The following is a 16687-nucleotide window of genomic DNA, read 5'->3' on the forward strand; positions in this document are numbered from 1 at the left end:
CAACCTAAATTAATACAAAAAAAAAATGTTAGATCTTACTTCATTATATCTTCAAAACTAGAAATTGTCCATCAGTATAAACATTCCAAGTGCCATTCATGAATCTTAGGTGACTAAATAATAGCGTTGTAAGCGATTATATGTCCGTTGATGGTAATATTGAGTTTGTTTAAAAAACTATCTCATTTCGAAGTTCAAATAACTTCGGAAAAAACTAAGAAGATAGTTCACAATTTCACTGAATTAAAAAAGTTTTACATTTTACAAAAGCAAACAAAGTCATTTATTTTAAAGAGAAAAAAAGGTCAACCACTCTTTAAAGGTTATTTTTTCTCAACTCCTACAGATGTAAGCTACATCCTAAAAACCTCTTCTTCTATTTCCTTTTCAGCAGTTAAAAAAAAAGAAGGTTAATTCCTGTTCCCCATACACGCAGTCTATTCATTAAGGTTTTGAGTACTAGACGGGGTCCTCCTTTTTAGTAATTGGAATTTCCCACTTATCCTTCAACTACCCAAGCTAAGGGATTTAGAAAAGTCCTTAAGGGACTTACCAATGTACTACGCGGACTGAAGTGGTTTCATGTTGTTGGGATTGCTTTCAGTACATCAGCTGGAATGAAAGCTACCACTTCAATAAAATTAGCTCTTTTTTCACCTTCCTTTCTATGGTAGTTTTTAATTTCCCAGGTTACTTGATTTTGGGAGTTATCCCACGATTTAATATCATTCGCAAGAGGATCCAATGTACAGGGTACGACAATATAACCTCCCTATTTTTATTTTTATTGAGATTTAAAAAAACTTTGTTACTTTTCCCACGATTGGCATTATGGGGTGCCCATATCTCTTAGCAGCACAACCTTCTGCATCTTTATGATTTGACTCTTTGATTTAACGAAATTTTGTTTACCACATCAATTATTGGGGAAAATCTATGCATGTAATTAGCGTTTACTGATTACATTTTATTCCGCTGTTGAATACAATAAGCTGTCATTGCACACACTGTTGCAGTATCATCTTATTCAAACTCTTTGCTGCCAAATCTTTCAGCTTCTTATGAAATACTTCTTAAACTTAATAAGTGAATTCTTAAAACCCTACCACAACATAATTTTATCGCGAAGTAGAATTTACTTTTTGGTGCATTAAAATGAACTTCCAAAATGCGTTTCTATTTGCGGTCTACTCCAGTATTTATTGATCGTGCTTTTAGGTTTTCCCACAGCTTCATCTTTGAAATTTTTCCAATTTGCGTTCTGCCGATTTCATCTTAGTCTCGGCGGTTTTTCATTTGTATTATGTAGGTAACATTTGCTATACGCAAATTGCCACAAGTAATGGGACTAGCAATAAATAGCAATCTAATATTGTTAAGTTGTCTATAGTTTAGCACTACACACTCAATTCATTCTGAACCTCAATTAGATGAATTGTGACTGTTCGTTATGATGTTTTCCCAGTTCAGTTCTTGATTGAGGTAAGCATTAAAATGTAAATTTGAAGTGGTAAATTGAAGAAGATTCGGACATGAATAATTCGAGAAATGAAAGGTAAAATGCAATTCTTCAATGGCGTCTTTTACAGGAAATTGCCTTATTTTGGTAAAAAATAATAATGTCACTCTTCACTTTGGTCGTATCAGTGGAGGAGTGTCTGTCTATACTGCACTTCGCAGTATAGTTAAGAAACAACGAGCGTCAATTTCTCTGACCTCCTTTCTAAACTACATTACTGTGCTGCTCCAACCATCCATTCCGTTTATAAGACAGGAGAGCCTGTCTAGTGCTGCAAACAGGATATTCTTTCAGAATTTTTTTCTTCGGGTCAGTGAGTAATCAATACTGTTATTTTACCCGATCTCTGGTAGATAAAAAAAAAACAAAAACAAATCAACTGTATAAATGAGAGTATGTCACCTGTCTCGCTATCAGAATTTCATGATGAATCCAATTCCGCCCACAAAACCGGCACCATTGTGATAATACTATGTTTCTATAGAATTTTTAGTGGTGAAATATGTGCTTGAGAACCAGTTAGAGTGCGCTATTAATCCTTCTACTGTCAAGATATCAGATAGATTCAAATAAGAGAACTCTGATTAATTCTCTTTCTTGCACGTGTGGTGTCAGTTGAGAGAAATCGCTTAGTTTCCAGACTGTCAGGCTCATGTTTGTCAGCTTGTTCAGTACTCCTTTTCCGCCTCCACGCGAAAATCTTTATATATATCTATAACAAGAAAGGTATCTCTTACAAGTAGGTTGTTTATCTTATTTTAGTGATGAGTTGCAGTTATGCAATTTTTTAGATCTTCTGAGGAATACCTGGGACAAGGCTAAAATGTTCTTTTTATCACACTTGAGGCAATTAATTAGATCATTAAAAGTGCAGTACTATTTAATCAGTCTTACGTGTTTTGTAAATGCTACAAGTACCTGCGAAGGGTGATATTGCTTTATTGTATTACAAATGAATATTTTATTACGTTAAATTAGATGTACAGCTCTTCAGTTTGCCGCTTATTTTGAAATTATTGATAGAAGTTTTAATGTAAAATTTTACAAATAATGTTATTAATACATTTTACATCAAATCCATAGCCTTTTTTTTAATTACAGTTAAAAAGTTTATTGCAAACAGAGCAGAGTGCAGTTTCATTGACCTTTAAACAGTCTTAAGCAAATAAATAGTTTCAATTTGAGTCCATTTAGTTTATGGCAAAAGTCAAAGTAAACTATTAATATAATTAGTGTGGAGTTCCACGAATATTTTGTAAAAAATACATTAAATATAGTGATGAATTTCATTCTATATTATCCAGTCATTTGAATCCCAATCCACTCTCATTCTGCGGAGGATTCGAGTTCCAACTCTTCCCGAATAATCTATCAATAATTGTTTAACATCAACTCCTAAGTTAAATGCCATTTAGCAGAAATGATTAACTAACCGCTTACAACTGTGATATTTGACAACGTTAATCTGCGTAAGTTATAGTATATTATTATTTTTTTTTTTTTTTTTTTGTGATTTAAGGCGCGTCAACATCTAAGGTTATTGGCGCCCGGAGCTTTTTTCAGTGCACTGCCGGCCTCCGGGCAGTGTTCTCTCGTTACAAACAACACTGTCCATCACCGGACAGTGAGCTGTAAGAAGCTCCTAGGAAGAAAAAATCTAAGGGTCAGCAGCTGGATTCGAACCCGGGACCTCCGCGTGGGAGTCCAGTATGCTAACCTCATAGCTAATCCCTTCCCTAGTATATTATTATTATTTTTGTTTTTTAAGATGTTTGGCTTTACTAAAAATAAATAATAAACGAACACTACAAATTATCCGGAAGGAAGAAAGAATAACGCCAATTTCAATCATTTATTTTATTTTTATTTTTTTTATTTCGCCAAGCTTTCAATCTAGTAGTCCCTAGTCATCTTCAGGGCTTATGGACAATATAATATTTTGACATTGGTATCCTTAAGTTGCTTAGTCTTCTGTCCTGTCTGCTTATTAACTACGAGAATACTGCAATTATTTAAATATTTTTTAAATTCACTAATTTTAAAACTTCTAAATCAGAAAAAGTAATATTAAGAATTATATGGATCTCTTTGAAGTAACTTACTCTCTAGTTTCGTTAAATTCAAACTTTTGTACAGCAATAAAACAAAACAAACTAAAATTTATATCTGAGAAATAAATAAATTACCGGAGAAAATATTGTTAAAGATTTGAGTTGGCGGAGTTATGATTTGAAAATAGCATTAGGATAGTAGAGGGTAGCTCTAAGATTTATTGATATCATAAATTTAATCGTACAACACCCACAATGTTCCATTCCAGGCCCTGTTCTTTGTGTAACTTCGTAAAGCACTGGCTAGAAGACTAGAAACTTATTTCAAATCCCACTGCCCAAAGTCCAAACTTTCATTTGGCTTTAAAAAAAAGTATTGTAAAAATACAACGCTGCGCCTGCATCTATACTGTAGAGCTGTATTTTACAAAAATTATTAAAAATTAGACAAAGGCTTAAGCGCCTGCCTAATTGTTCTTACTTTTTGGTAGAATTTAACTTATGTTTACATAGATTTTATGTATAAGAAATAAGAGTAATAATTACGCGAGTAATCTTATGTACATTGACGGCGATTGAATCAATTCACTACTTTTAGCTCCATCTAAGAAATCAAACTTCTTATATCTGCCAACTTTATCCATCAATTTATTGCCATAATTTTTACTAATTACTTTGTTTCCTGAAGCTGCTAATCGTACTTTATGTTATTCTGCAGTTTTGTTGGTGTACCAAGTTTATTTTAAATGATTTCGATGGTTAGAAATTATTTCTAACGCTCTTGGTTATGATTTATTAGTACTTTTATTCATCTCAATTTGCCGACTTTCTAATCAAATACGCCATAATGAAAACCGTGTATATATTTAATATTTATAATCATATTTATGTATATTAGGTGCTGTAAAGCAGAACTGACGGAGACAATTTATAATATTTACTTCAATATCGATTAAGTTGGAATTTCCACTAGAAATTAAGCCTGCATTGTGTGAAGAAAAAAAAAAGAGTTAAAAATACATACTTCGTTCTTTCTTTAGAACAGCATTTTATCAAGTAAATGGCAGTTTCAAAAAATAGTTTGTTTTTTTTATTTAAGTAAATTAATCATTCAGAAACAAATAAGCTGGACATTGATTAATGAGGAATCTTGAAGTTCTTACGGAATTTGCTGCTTATTAAAATTGCAAAAAAGTATCATCAGTTCTTTATGAGAAAGAATGAGAGTTAATGTCATTAAGTTTTCAATCGCGCCTGCTCGAGAAGTTGGGTCGAGAAGATTATTTAATAAACTGCATAAAATTAACAGCTTCACAGTAAGCTCCATAACTATGTCATAGCTATTGTCACGAATAAGTGACTTTATAGAGAGTTTATCCGCGTCCAACTACATCTACGAACAATCGATTGTAGTCATTCAGGGTTAGCGCGCAATTGAAAAAAATCGAACATTGTGTTAATCACTTCCCCTAATTACAATCTCCTCCCACTCATTTTGACAGAACTGAAGGTACACCCATTGTACGCAAGTTCTCATATTTTAGGTACAAATAGACCATGTTCGTAACTTGAGGCTTGATTGGAAAAAAAAAGGTACCTAAAGTTAGTATTGGAAAGGCTTTTCATAATATTAAAAACTGAATTCATTGGTTTAGGTTGATCTCTGAGATTTTTAGAATCTCTAGGATCCTTTAGTCTAGCCGTTTACTTAATGTTCAGTGTTTGTTAGTAATCTTCTAATTCCAGGAAAATTAGTCACCTCTGATATTCTTAGATCATATAGATGTCTTCATTAAGAATAAATAAGTAAGAGTTTAAGGGCATATTACGTCACCAGTTTGAAAGAGAGAAGAGCTTTTTAAAAAAAATTTATTTAACAGCAAAATTAGATGTTAACAGCTCGGAGGGTTTGACAAGAATACAATTGCAGGAGAGCGTGTAAAAACATTAAGAGAACATCAGAACATGAGCATAAGCGGCATAAGAGCATAAGAGTAAGGGAGTAATGTGGGAAAACTAAGTGTATATATTAATGTGATTCTGCGGAGTCAGCTCGAGGTGTCGGGCTCCTGTGAACATTGCTGTAACTCCTCCCTCCGTAAGATTGAGGCTGTCCTCAGCTTCAGACGGGTAGTCTCGGGTAGCGATGATCTTTCTTATCAGCAGCAGGTTCATGAACTGGAACTTCAGATTGCACTGCATCTGCTTTTTTGCATATTTTCTCACAACAGTATCTGTTCTGGAATACTATTACAACAGCTAAAAAGATTAATATTACTATAAACAAATAGTAAATAAATATGTGGTCATCAAGATGAATTTCATCTATTGTTTCTAAAGGTTGAACATTAATATTGGCTTCATGAATTTGGTCGAAAGTAAAATTTGTATAAGATTTGAATTTTGGTACTTTAGATGGAGGCATAACATTGCTTTCCCAATATACATAAGGTTTACTATAATTTAATAAATACTCTGAGCTGTTAAGATACATCAATTGAACAAATTTCGGATTCAAAATTCTGAAAATTAATATTTACAATAATTTTTGTAACATTATACATTAGATATTGATTTATAATAGGAATAAATTTTATAAATGGAGATACATTTTTTATAACTAATAATTCACAATCATTTAAGTCTCTATCTTCTAATATTTGATTTACACATTTGTTTTCAACTAAAGTTATATTCTTGCAATAATAATTTTCATTAATTAAGACACAATTACCTGTGAGTAACTCATTATCTCTTATTACGAGCGAAGGATGAACATGAATTGTTACGATTTCCTTTCCTTTAAATACAGGATAGGAAAGAAGGAAAAATGTTTCGTAGGTTAGGGATTTGAGCGGAAACTGTATAAAGTAGGAAATGTAATCATTGTGGATAGAACAATGTACCGTGCCCAATTGCCATAATATTTCTAAGTCTTTTGATATTAAACTTGCTTTAGAAGTTTTAACCATGTTGTCCAGTTCTTCAAGAGTTAGAATGCTAGAATGTAGGATGTTTATTTTACAAAATTCTATACTTGTCACTAAATCATTTATTTTGTTGTATATTAAAGTGAGTGTACCAAATAGAAATGAGAGTTGTTGGTTAAGTTCTAGGGCACTAGATTCGTTTTTGTGTTTTTCAAGTGTAAATTGATAATGTTAATATAGTGTTCGTCTTGCGTTTTAGCTCGAATGAGTTTCAGTGATCTTTCAATGTTGCCTAATTCTGTTTGCAGAAATTTTAAATCAATGTTGTGCATATATGTATACGTCTGGTTAATCACAAAAGAATCTTGTATTTTGATAGGGGTAATACCATAAGTCTTGCTTAAGTCAGTCATCTTGTGCGAGACCACTGGGACCAGGAATAGGAGAATGAGCATCTTGTGCTGAAACAAGAGGGTCTTTTTGTTTTATTTGCCTTCTAGGTCTTTTGATGCGATTAGGATGTATTTTAAAGGAGTGCCTAGGATTTAGGTTGGGATTTTTGGCAGTTTTCTTTGTTTTGTCATAAGTTACCTTAAAATATTTAGGTTTATTTTTCTTGTGAAAAGTTGTTCTTAAATATGGATAGTCAGGAATGTCTATGTTTTTCTCACGACTAATGTTTAGCTTCTCTGTTCTTCGTTGTTTTTCTTCTTCCGTTTTATTTTTGACCATTTTATGCACTAATTTTAATTTTTCTAAGTAATTGTTTGCACGTTCTTCTGTTAAAAGGGTTTCCGTAAGTTCGTTAGTGTAAGGATTTTTAGATACACCGAAGGTGATTTCCATAGGCGTTAATTTTAATGTACTGTTTAAGGTATTATTAAAGGCTATAATGGCTAACTTCATATTTTCCTCTGTTTTATTACTTTTTGTTTCTAACTGAATAGCATTTAAAAGTTCGATCAGTGTAGAGTGGGCTCTTTCTAATAAACCTTGCGAATCGGGGTGACCTGGAGTAATATAATATGGTTCGATGTCATACAATTTTAAGAAATTTTTCAATCCTTCGTTGTCGAATTCTCTACCGTTGTCCATTTGTTCTATTTTTGGGGTAGGAAATAATGAGAAATATTCATTAAGACAAGATTGTATCTCTAACTGATTAAGACTAGTTAGTGGGTAAGCCATGAGTTTTTTAGAAAAGCAGTCTATAATTGTTAGGAATTTACGTTGATCGTATTGAAAGGTATCTAGTTGGAGTTTATCAAAAGGTCTTTCTGGAGTCGGAGTGATTTTATAATATACATGAACAGGTTTCCTTTCATATTTTGTCTTAAGGCAAATTGGACATTTATTTATATAGTCTGTAACATCTCTTAGCATGGAGGGCCAATAATATTTTCTACGAAGTTGGTTATAACTTTCGTTAATTCCGCGGTGATAGTTTTTTCCAGTATGATAATTAGAGATTATTTCTTTTTGTTCTTCTAGATCTATAACATCTAGATTAAGTTTTTTGTACCTTTTTAATTTTATAGAGATGAAATTATTAGTAATTACATTTTGAAAGTTATTAAAAATAGATTCGTATTCTTCATTTAAAGGACCTTCTTTAGAGCATAGAATTCCGTAAGTGGTATTAGGTTTTAAGTATTCAGTACAAAGAAGTTGTATGTTAGGAATGTCTGAGGAGTTTTGAATGAAAAGTTTTAGTCTGTTTTTCCCGAATATTTTATGAATAGTCGGTGGTTTTGCACCTCGTTCTAAAATTATTTGGTTCTGTTCGATGTTAAGTATTTTGTCGTCATCTACAGTTACGACCTGTTCGTTAGAACTGTCTTGAGAATGTACAGTTATTAAACTTGCATTTTTGTCGTCATTGTTTTCGTTTCCGAATTCCCTAAGAAAATCGTCAAGTGTTTCTTGGGCTAATTCGTCAAGTATGTTTACTGGGTGGTCAGTAATTCTGGACAGTGCGTCCGCTACGTTGTTAGTTTTTCCTTGGACATATTTAATATCAAAATCGAATTCTTCTAATAAGAGTTTCCATCGTATCAACTTTGAATTTGGTTCCTTTATATTGTGTAACCATTGTAAGGGTTTGTGGTCAGTTTGTATTAAGAATTTCCTTCCGTACAGGTAAGGACGAAAATGTTTGCAGGCCCAAACGATAGATAATAATTCTTTCTCGATAGTGGATAGGTTTAGTTCATGTTTATTAAGGGTTCTAGATGCGTATGATATGGGTAAGTCTTTTCCGTTAGTTATTTGAGATAGTACTGCTCCAATAGCATAGTTTGAGGCGTCTGTAGTTAGGATAAATTGTTTGGAGAAGTCTGGAAGTTGAAGTATTGGGCTGTTTTGTTGTAAAAGTTTAAGTTTTTCAAATGCCTGTTTGTATTCTTTGTTTTCTGTGTCTATTTTTGCGTCTTTTCTAAGTGCCAAAGTAAGTGGTTTACAAATTTTTGCATAATTTTTCACCATTTTTCTGTAATAACCTGTTAATCCTAAAAACTGTTTGATTTGTTTGGTTGTCCTTGGGATGGGAAAAGTTCTAATTGCTTCTAACTTTAGAGGATTGGGTCGGATTCCATCCTCAGAAATGAGATGGCCTAAGTATAAAAGCTCACGTTTGAAAAATTCCGTCTTGTCAAGCTGTATTTTCAGATTATGTTGTTTCAGTTTGTCGAATACTGTTTTTAAATGTTTTAGATGTTCGTCTAGGCTGTCCGAGAAAATGATTATATCGTCCATATAAATTAAAACGTTTGGTAGTCTTGAGAAAACTATGTTCATTGCTCTTTGGAAGGTTGGTGGTCCGTTTTTTAATCCAAAGGGCAAGCGACAAAATTCGTAGTGACCAGTTTCAGTGGAGAATGCGGTTTTTGGGACCGATTCTGGTTCTACCTCAATCTGGTGAAAGCCTGAAGCCAGATCTACGGCCGAAAAATAGGTGGCTCTCCCTATTTTCCCAAACAGATCCTCGATGTTTGGCAGAGGATATTTATCTGCTATAGTTTTTTCGTTCAATTTTCTATAATCAATAACAACGCGAATTTTCTTTTTACCTGATGCATCTGCCTTTTTTGGAACTACCCAAATGGGGGAGTTGTAAGGGGAATTAGAATGTTGTATTATTTTATTTTGTAATAACTTATCAATTTCGATCTGTACTTCTTTTTGAAAAATTTGGGGATATCTATAATTTTTAGTATATACTGGTAGTTCGTCCGTAGTGTTAATTTTATGTTTTAGGAGATTCGTACAACTTAACGGTTCGTTATCTTTTAATATTATTTCTGGGAACCTTTTAACTAAATTTATTATTTTATTCCGTTCTTCTTCGTTCATATGTTCTGTACGAATTAAGTGTGGAATGCTTTCTACAGTTTCTCTAATATCTTCGGGACAGTTGGTCGCGAAATTATTAGGGTAACATAGAGTATCTACTTCTTCTACCTCCATAGGCTCAGGGCTAATGGTCATAAGCTCATTGGAGTACGCTACACAAGTACATTCGTTATTTTTTATGTCTACAATTCCTTCTTCTATATTAAATTTACTATTTTTAATAGATTTAAGTAATCCCGTTTTCAAGTTGGGAGTTGACCTAACAGGTACAGTGATTACATTAAATCCTGGTTTTAAATTAATTTCCTTACTGTCTATAGATAATAATAATTGTTTTGCTCCGCCTTCGTATTCTAATAAATTTTTTTCAAAGTTCACATTTGCTTTAATTTCTCTTAATGTCTCATGTCCTAATAAAATATCGTACTTCGGGGAGAAATCGAATAGGTACATTTTAATTTTCTGGGTATTTGGAAATACTAGATCTGGTACAAAGTATATGTATTCAGAACCTTTGCTGGTTCCAGCGGGGGTTTTCACAATGAATTCTTCTTTATACCTAGTAATATTAGGGGGAACAAGTGATGGTTTTATGTAATTTTTTAACGATCCTGTGTCGATTAGCCATTTTCTGTCTTTGTAGTCGATAAAGTGTGGTAGAGATTTATTAATTATCTTTAACTCAAACTGTCTGGGGGTTTCGTTGGACGTCTGCCTAAGTCTAAAAAATGATTGAAACGTTCTGTAATGTTACTCACGGCGTCCGTTAGTTGATTAAGTTGAGTTTGCATTTTTTCCGTTTCTGGGGCTTCTTTAATGTAAGTCATTTCCTGTGGTGATTTGTAATTTCTAAAATTTGGGGTAGAGTTTTGTGTTTTCATCGAGACCGTATTTTGAGAAAACCAATTAGGATGATGCGGTTGATAGGAATTTCGTTGGTAATTGGGTTGTGGGAAGTTTGGTTTAGGATTCCATGGATTGGGTTGTCGCATCGGTTGATTATAATAGTTATAATGAGGTTTTTGATTTGATGGTTTATTATGATAAGGTTTGGAAGGTACTTTAGGTGGTTCGTAATTGGGGATTTTAAAATGTGGTATGTTCTGTGGTCTCCTTGTGTCATTTTTGTTAATAACATCTAAGGTTGAATTATATCTTAATTGTTCAAGTACTATACTGCAGTCGTTTATGAGTTTAGTTCGTGCGTCTTCTAAGTTTTTTGGTTGTAGAACTTGTAAGTGTGAACCTAGAGTTGGATGTATTCCGTGAAGTAAAGTTCTTACAAGTGTCGCGTCTAGTTGTTCCGTTAGCATTGTTAATATCGGGTTATGTACTCCATCTAACTTGTATCTAGTAATGACGTTAGTCCGTTTTTCGTCAAGTTTATTTAGAAATTCTATAGGGTGTTCCCTATTGTTAGATTTCATAATGGTAATTTCGGCAATTAGGTCCGGAACAGTTCTATTATCTGCAAAATTTTTCTTTAATATTCTAATAATATCCAGTAAATGATCCGCGCTATTATTTAAGACAACAGCCTCTGCGGGACCGTCTAAATGGCTCATTGCTGCTCTAAATAGAATCCAGTGATTGCTATCCCTCTCCCTTTCGTCGCAATGTACCGCGTAAATGTCTTGAAGGGTTGATATGAAATTAGGTAATTTATAGGGAGTTCCGTCATAACGGGGAATGTATTTGAGGACTTCCAGTGATATGGGTTTAGAGACTAATGGGGCTTCGTTTGCCATGTTAATTTTAAATAGGAAAAGAAAAGGAAATATACACAAAATAAGCAAAAATTAATAAAAATAAAATTAGAGATAAGAGAGAATTACTCACAAGAAATTGATCTTGGGTTCTTCTTTCTGTTGTGATGTTGCTGCTCCTGGATGTCTTCTTCCTCGTCAGGGCTGCTTCTGCTGATCGGGGCGAATGACCACGTAGAAAATAAAATATTTTTAAAAAGCTTTCCGAGTCCCTGTTCGCGGGCGCCAGTTATGATATTTGAAAGAGAGAGGAGCTTTTTAAAAAAAAATTATTTAACAGCAAAATTAGATGTTAACAGCTCGGAGGGTTTGACATGAATACAATTGCAGGAGAGCGTGTAAAAACATTAAGAGAACATCAGAACATGAGCATAAGCGGCATAAGAGCATAAGAGTAAGGGAGTAATGTGGGAAAACTAAGTGTATATATTAATGTGATTCTGCGGAGTCAGCTTGAGGTGTCGGGCTCCTGTGAACATTGCTGTAACTACCGACCCTGAGAATTCAACACAATTTGTTTACAAACGTCTGCTTCTACGTACCCAAGGGAGCAGTATTACATCTATTATTTTTCGCAGGATGAAATTGAGGACGCCATTCCTTTTCCTCAATGCAGTTGCACATACCAACAGATTAATATTTGAATAATTGGAAACCTAATTGGCTCCACTGTCTTAAGCTATACAAACTCATTGTTTCCTGTTAACAAGCCTTCTTAAGACTTTTGCTCTATTACCTCAGGGTTGCATAACTCTGGTCTCGCCAAGCATTTTTAGCATGATTTTTCTAATCTTAATGTGGATTTTAGCTAAATTTCAGAAATTTACCCAATTTAAAAAATTGTATTTACAAACTTTTCAAAACAAAAACAAAAAATTTGTAGCCACTCAGAAAAAGAAGGAAATTTAATTTTGTAAAGGAAGTTAATTTATGCATGAGTTATTCATTAATTTTGTATTCTTTAATTATCTGGAATTACGCTTTTGCTATTAGAGTTTATCACTCGGGATTTTATCTCGTGTATACAATACATAAACAAAGGCTGCTTCTTTGATTTATCCTAGCAATCAATCATAAAAGCAGTAATACATTTGTCAATATCAAGATCATAATTGAAAGCTTTGAATTTTAATTAATTTTCTGTTCAAGTAAAACAAGCTTGCGGACTACACTTTGATTACTAAAGCGTTTACATACATTATAGCAACGGTCAAAATTAAGGATGGATCACCAAAAGATTTGAATTTTTATTTTTTAAATTTTCCTTTCGCACCACATTATGAACTTCTACTTTTTTGTTTATCGCAATAAAAAGACAAAAAAGGTCTTTTATTTAACTTTTTGATATACTAATTCTGGAAAGAAAGTAAGGGATTAAGGGATTAGCAAGCTCCACCGAAACACCTCCACCCTGGTAGAATTTTGCACCTCGAGGGTACACAGACTTATTTTTCTCACGGTAAATCATTAATAATCTTTCTTTTCCAACATTAATTACATTTTTTTTAGTATTGTTCATTGTTTTTGGTGACTGATTCATTAATCCAGAAGGAAGGAAAGAATAATGCCAATTACAGTCATTATTTTTTATTATTTTGCCGAGTTTTTGACCTAGAGACTAGGTCATCTTCAGGGCTTGTTGACAATATAATATATTACATTGTAAGGATGGTGTATCTTGTCAGCTTATGGGCTCATAAGCATTGCAGTCCATAAGCAGACAGGACAGAAGATACACCAACTTTAGAATAAAAATGTAAAAATATTATATTGTCAATAAGATAAATAATTTTTGTAATCTACATAACTTTATTCAAATTCCAGTGTAACACAATCATTATAACTATTTTGTAAAATATGTTTCCACAGCCCTCAACATACCTAGGTAGAAAGCTCGGTTATTTTTTATTCAAAAACAAATAATGACTGAAATGGGCAATATGCTTTCTTCCTTCTACAAAATATATATATATTTTTTTTTTTTTAGATTACACAGGTTCGAAACTTAATTTGTCATGAGCTAGACAATCTTCTCAACAATTCACAAATGAAGTTTTGTTTAAAACAAGAGTACATAGAGTCAAAAAAACAACTACCCTGGCATATATTAACCAATTAAGCGTGGAATTTAGTTTTTAAAAACCCCCACAGTGTGCGGAATTAAAATCAGACAATGACGTGTATACACGTCGAACGCAGGGCAAAATAACCAAAAGTTTTCACGTATGCAATGCCTAGTTAACTAGGGATGCAAGAGCTTTTACAAGGATGAAAAGAGCTTTGAATTCTGTGCAAAATGAAATCATGCTCGTACTGAGATCTGAACCTCCCTATCTAAGGTAAAAACGGCATTGCACAAGGGTTGAGAGCTTCTATTTGTGTGCGTAATTCCCAATCTATAATGAGGTAACCAAACATATACCAACCACTTAACATTTGGCTGGCTCAAACCGCAGTTCTATTTGTCAGATAAAGGAAACATCCCACCAAATAATATTCTTATTGTATTTTATTAAAATTTCGAGTTTTATAGTTAATTTTATATTTTTCATAACGAGTATACACGTTGAACGCACCGTAACAGAAATTTAGTTTGATGTGTATTTACGTCAAACGCGCTTAACTGGTTAGTAGCGAAACCAGTGATTCGCTTGTCTGACTCTTTCCGTCTGAACTCTCCAACTAAATGTTGCGCTTAAATAGAGTAAATATGTACTGCTCCATTCCCTGGTGATAGTTACTAATACAACGGACATTTCTATGTTTAAAAAAGATCCATCTTCATCTTTCTTCATGGCCTACTTGCGATTATTTTCATTATTACAATTCTTCTTTATTCAAATTTCTTTACATTACAAACTTCTGCAAATTCTTGGTTATTGTCTTCATTTTTTCCGATGTTGCGAATTGGTCAACGTCTGCTTCCGACTTTTTTAAAATTAATATTCCTCTTAGCCTTCTAAGCAATTTTTAGTTATTTCCGGTTTTTTCAGTTAACGTTTAAGATGTGGAGCAGCAGACTCTGATATCCGTCTAGCTCGAGCTGGTGTTCCTCAGGGCAGTGTCCTAGGTCCTTTTCTTTACTCCTTATATACAGCAGACATACCTCAACATCCAAATACCATTCTCTCCACCTTTGCTGATGATACTGCAATCTTATCTTCTCATTCCGATCCTCTTATCGCTACACGAACTCTACAACACACATCAACTACTTACAGGACTGGCTTTTCAAATGGAGAATCAAAACCAACGTTACGAAGTCAAAGTTTATAGTATTTACTCTCAGACGGAAAATCCTACCTCCCATCATCTCGAACCAAACTCCTATACCAACTGAGGCAAAGTACGCTATCTTGGACTGCATCTAGACAAACGGTTGACATAGAATCCCCATACTAGACTGAAAAGACAAGAAACTAACCAACGCTACAAAGTTCTCGCCAGACTACCTGACAAACGTTCGAAACTTAACCTACATAACAAAAGACTATTATATCTACTGTTACTGCGACCTATTTGGTCATACGGCATCGAAGTATGGGGATCGACTAAGCGTTCCAACTCACTACGCCTCCAGGCATTACAGTCAAAAATACTTCGAAAACTTCTTAACGCTCCATTCTATGTATCTAACCTCACTATCCATTATTACCTTTCATTACAGATCTTGCTAACACTCGTTTCTTCAAATTTCATTCCTCTACAGCAGCTCATCCTAACCCTCTCATAGAACACCTATTTTTCTCCACATTACCAGGTAATCCTCTAAGGAGATTGAAGAGAAGATGGCCTCGTGATCTTCTCTTATCGTGAGAGCAAAGCACGTTACTGGAGTGGCACCACTGGGTGCCTTCTCCACTCATAATTTCCTTCTATTTCTTTTTTCTTTTACCATATTTGCTTGTTACAACAACTGTTGCAGTGGTAAATTACAATAAAAGATTAAAATAAATAAATAACGTTTAAGGTAAGAACTTTCATGTGTGAAAGACAATGTACCGTTTATTTTATTCATTGTTTTAAGCCATACGGTTTAGTTGATATTCAGAGAGTTCCAGCTTCTCTCAATACACTCTGATTGAGACGCTGTGTTCCAGAGGAGCCCGTGCCCAATTAAATAGAATACTAATTGAAAAACTAGCTAATTATGCTAACTATTCATTGTCAAGAAATTCTCATCATATTTTTCTCAATTAGTCGCCACGGTAGCCTAGCGGTTAAAAGGCGAGACCTGCAAAGCTAATATGCATTGTGGTACTGGGTTCGATTCCCGGTCTTTAGGCGTTAGATTTTATTTAAAAGGTTAATAAAAGAAATTAACAGTAAAGTACGTTTGCTTGTCGCCTCCGTCCATGACAACTGATTGGTAGTTGGACGAAAAGCCAGCCTGAAAAAATAGGCAATTACTTTACTTTACTTGTTCTCAATTTTTTTTGGTGTTAATTAATTCTTGTGTTTCTCTTCTTTTACAGATAGCAAGGAGGTAGCGCGTGATGCGTGGTGCTCTCACACTATTCCTGGCTACGCCACTATTTCTGCTGTCCCGAGAAATAAGTGCATGGGGAGTACAAAGAAATCAAACAGGTTTACGGATTGGCCAACGACAGAATCATCAATATTCAGGAACTAGTGTCGGAGGCGGCCGAGGATCCGGTGTTCGTATCGGCCTGAATAAGTCCAGTCACAGGAACCTGACCTCATCACTGGCGGCCAGTCCCACCGCCGCCTCCAGCAGCACTCTTCCCACCTTGCCGCCCCCGCCGCCCGCGCCGCCCATTGGACCTCGCCATCTCCATGTCGGCTTGGTCAGTTTGGCTAACAGCCAGTTATCCATTTCTTTTTTTTCACCATGCTTTCCTTTCTTCTAAAGTAATATACTAGGTCACTACAAACTACAAATTTATTATTCTACATTTTCAATTAGAAAAATAAAATGATATGAAAAAGTTAGGAGGACCAAACAATAAACAAAGTAAAACATGGTTCTCTTTAGTTGGTGAACTATAACAAATATTTTGTTTGGTGTTTATCTACGAGTATTTCAGAAGAGTTGATGAAATATTGATG

At 34.0% G+C, this 16687-nt stretch overlaps 1 protein-coding gene across 4 annotated transcripts in view; it reads left to right on the forward strand.

Annotated features, from left to right (window-relative positions):
- Nmdar2 (glutamate ionotropic receptor NMDA type subunit 2) overlaps positions 1-16687 on the forward strand; it is a 691809-nt gene that overhangs the window by 428195 nt on the left and 246927 nt on the right. For all 4 annotated transcript variants that reach the window (XM_074142002.1, XM_074142021.1, XM_074142012.1 and 1 more), the window contains one exon: positions 16093-16425. In XM_074142002.1, coding sequence (XP_073998103.1) covers positions 16114-16425 — 312 coding nt within the window. In that variant the 5' untranslated portion in view covers positions 16093-16113. The remainder of the gene's footprint in view (positions 1-16092; positions 16426-16687) is intronic.

Source organism: Rhodnius prolixus, unplaced genomic scaffold (assembly GCF_049639745.1).
Source record: "Rhodnius prolixus isolate KJV_2025 unplaced genomic scaffold, Rpr scaffold_1, whole genome shotgun sequence".
Taxonomy (NCBI): domain Eukaryota; kingdom Metazoa; phylum Arthropoda; class Insecta; order Hemiptera; family Reduviidae; genus Rhodnius; species Rhodnius prolixus.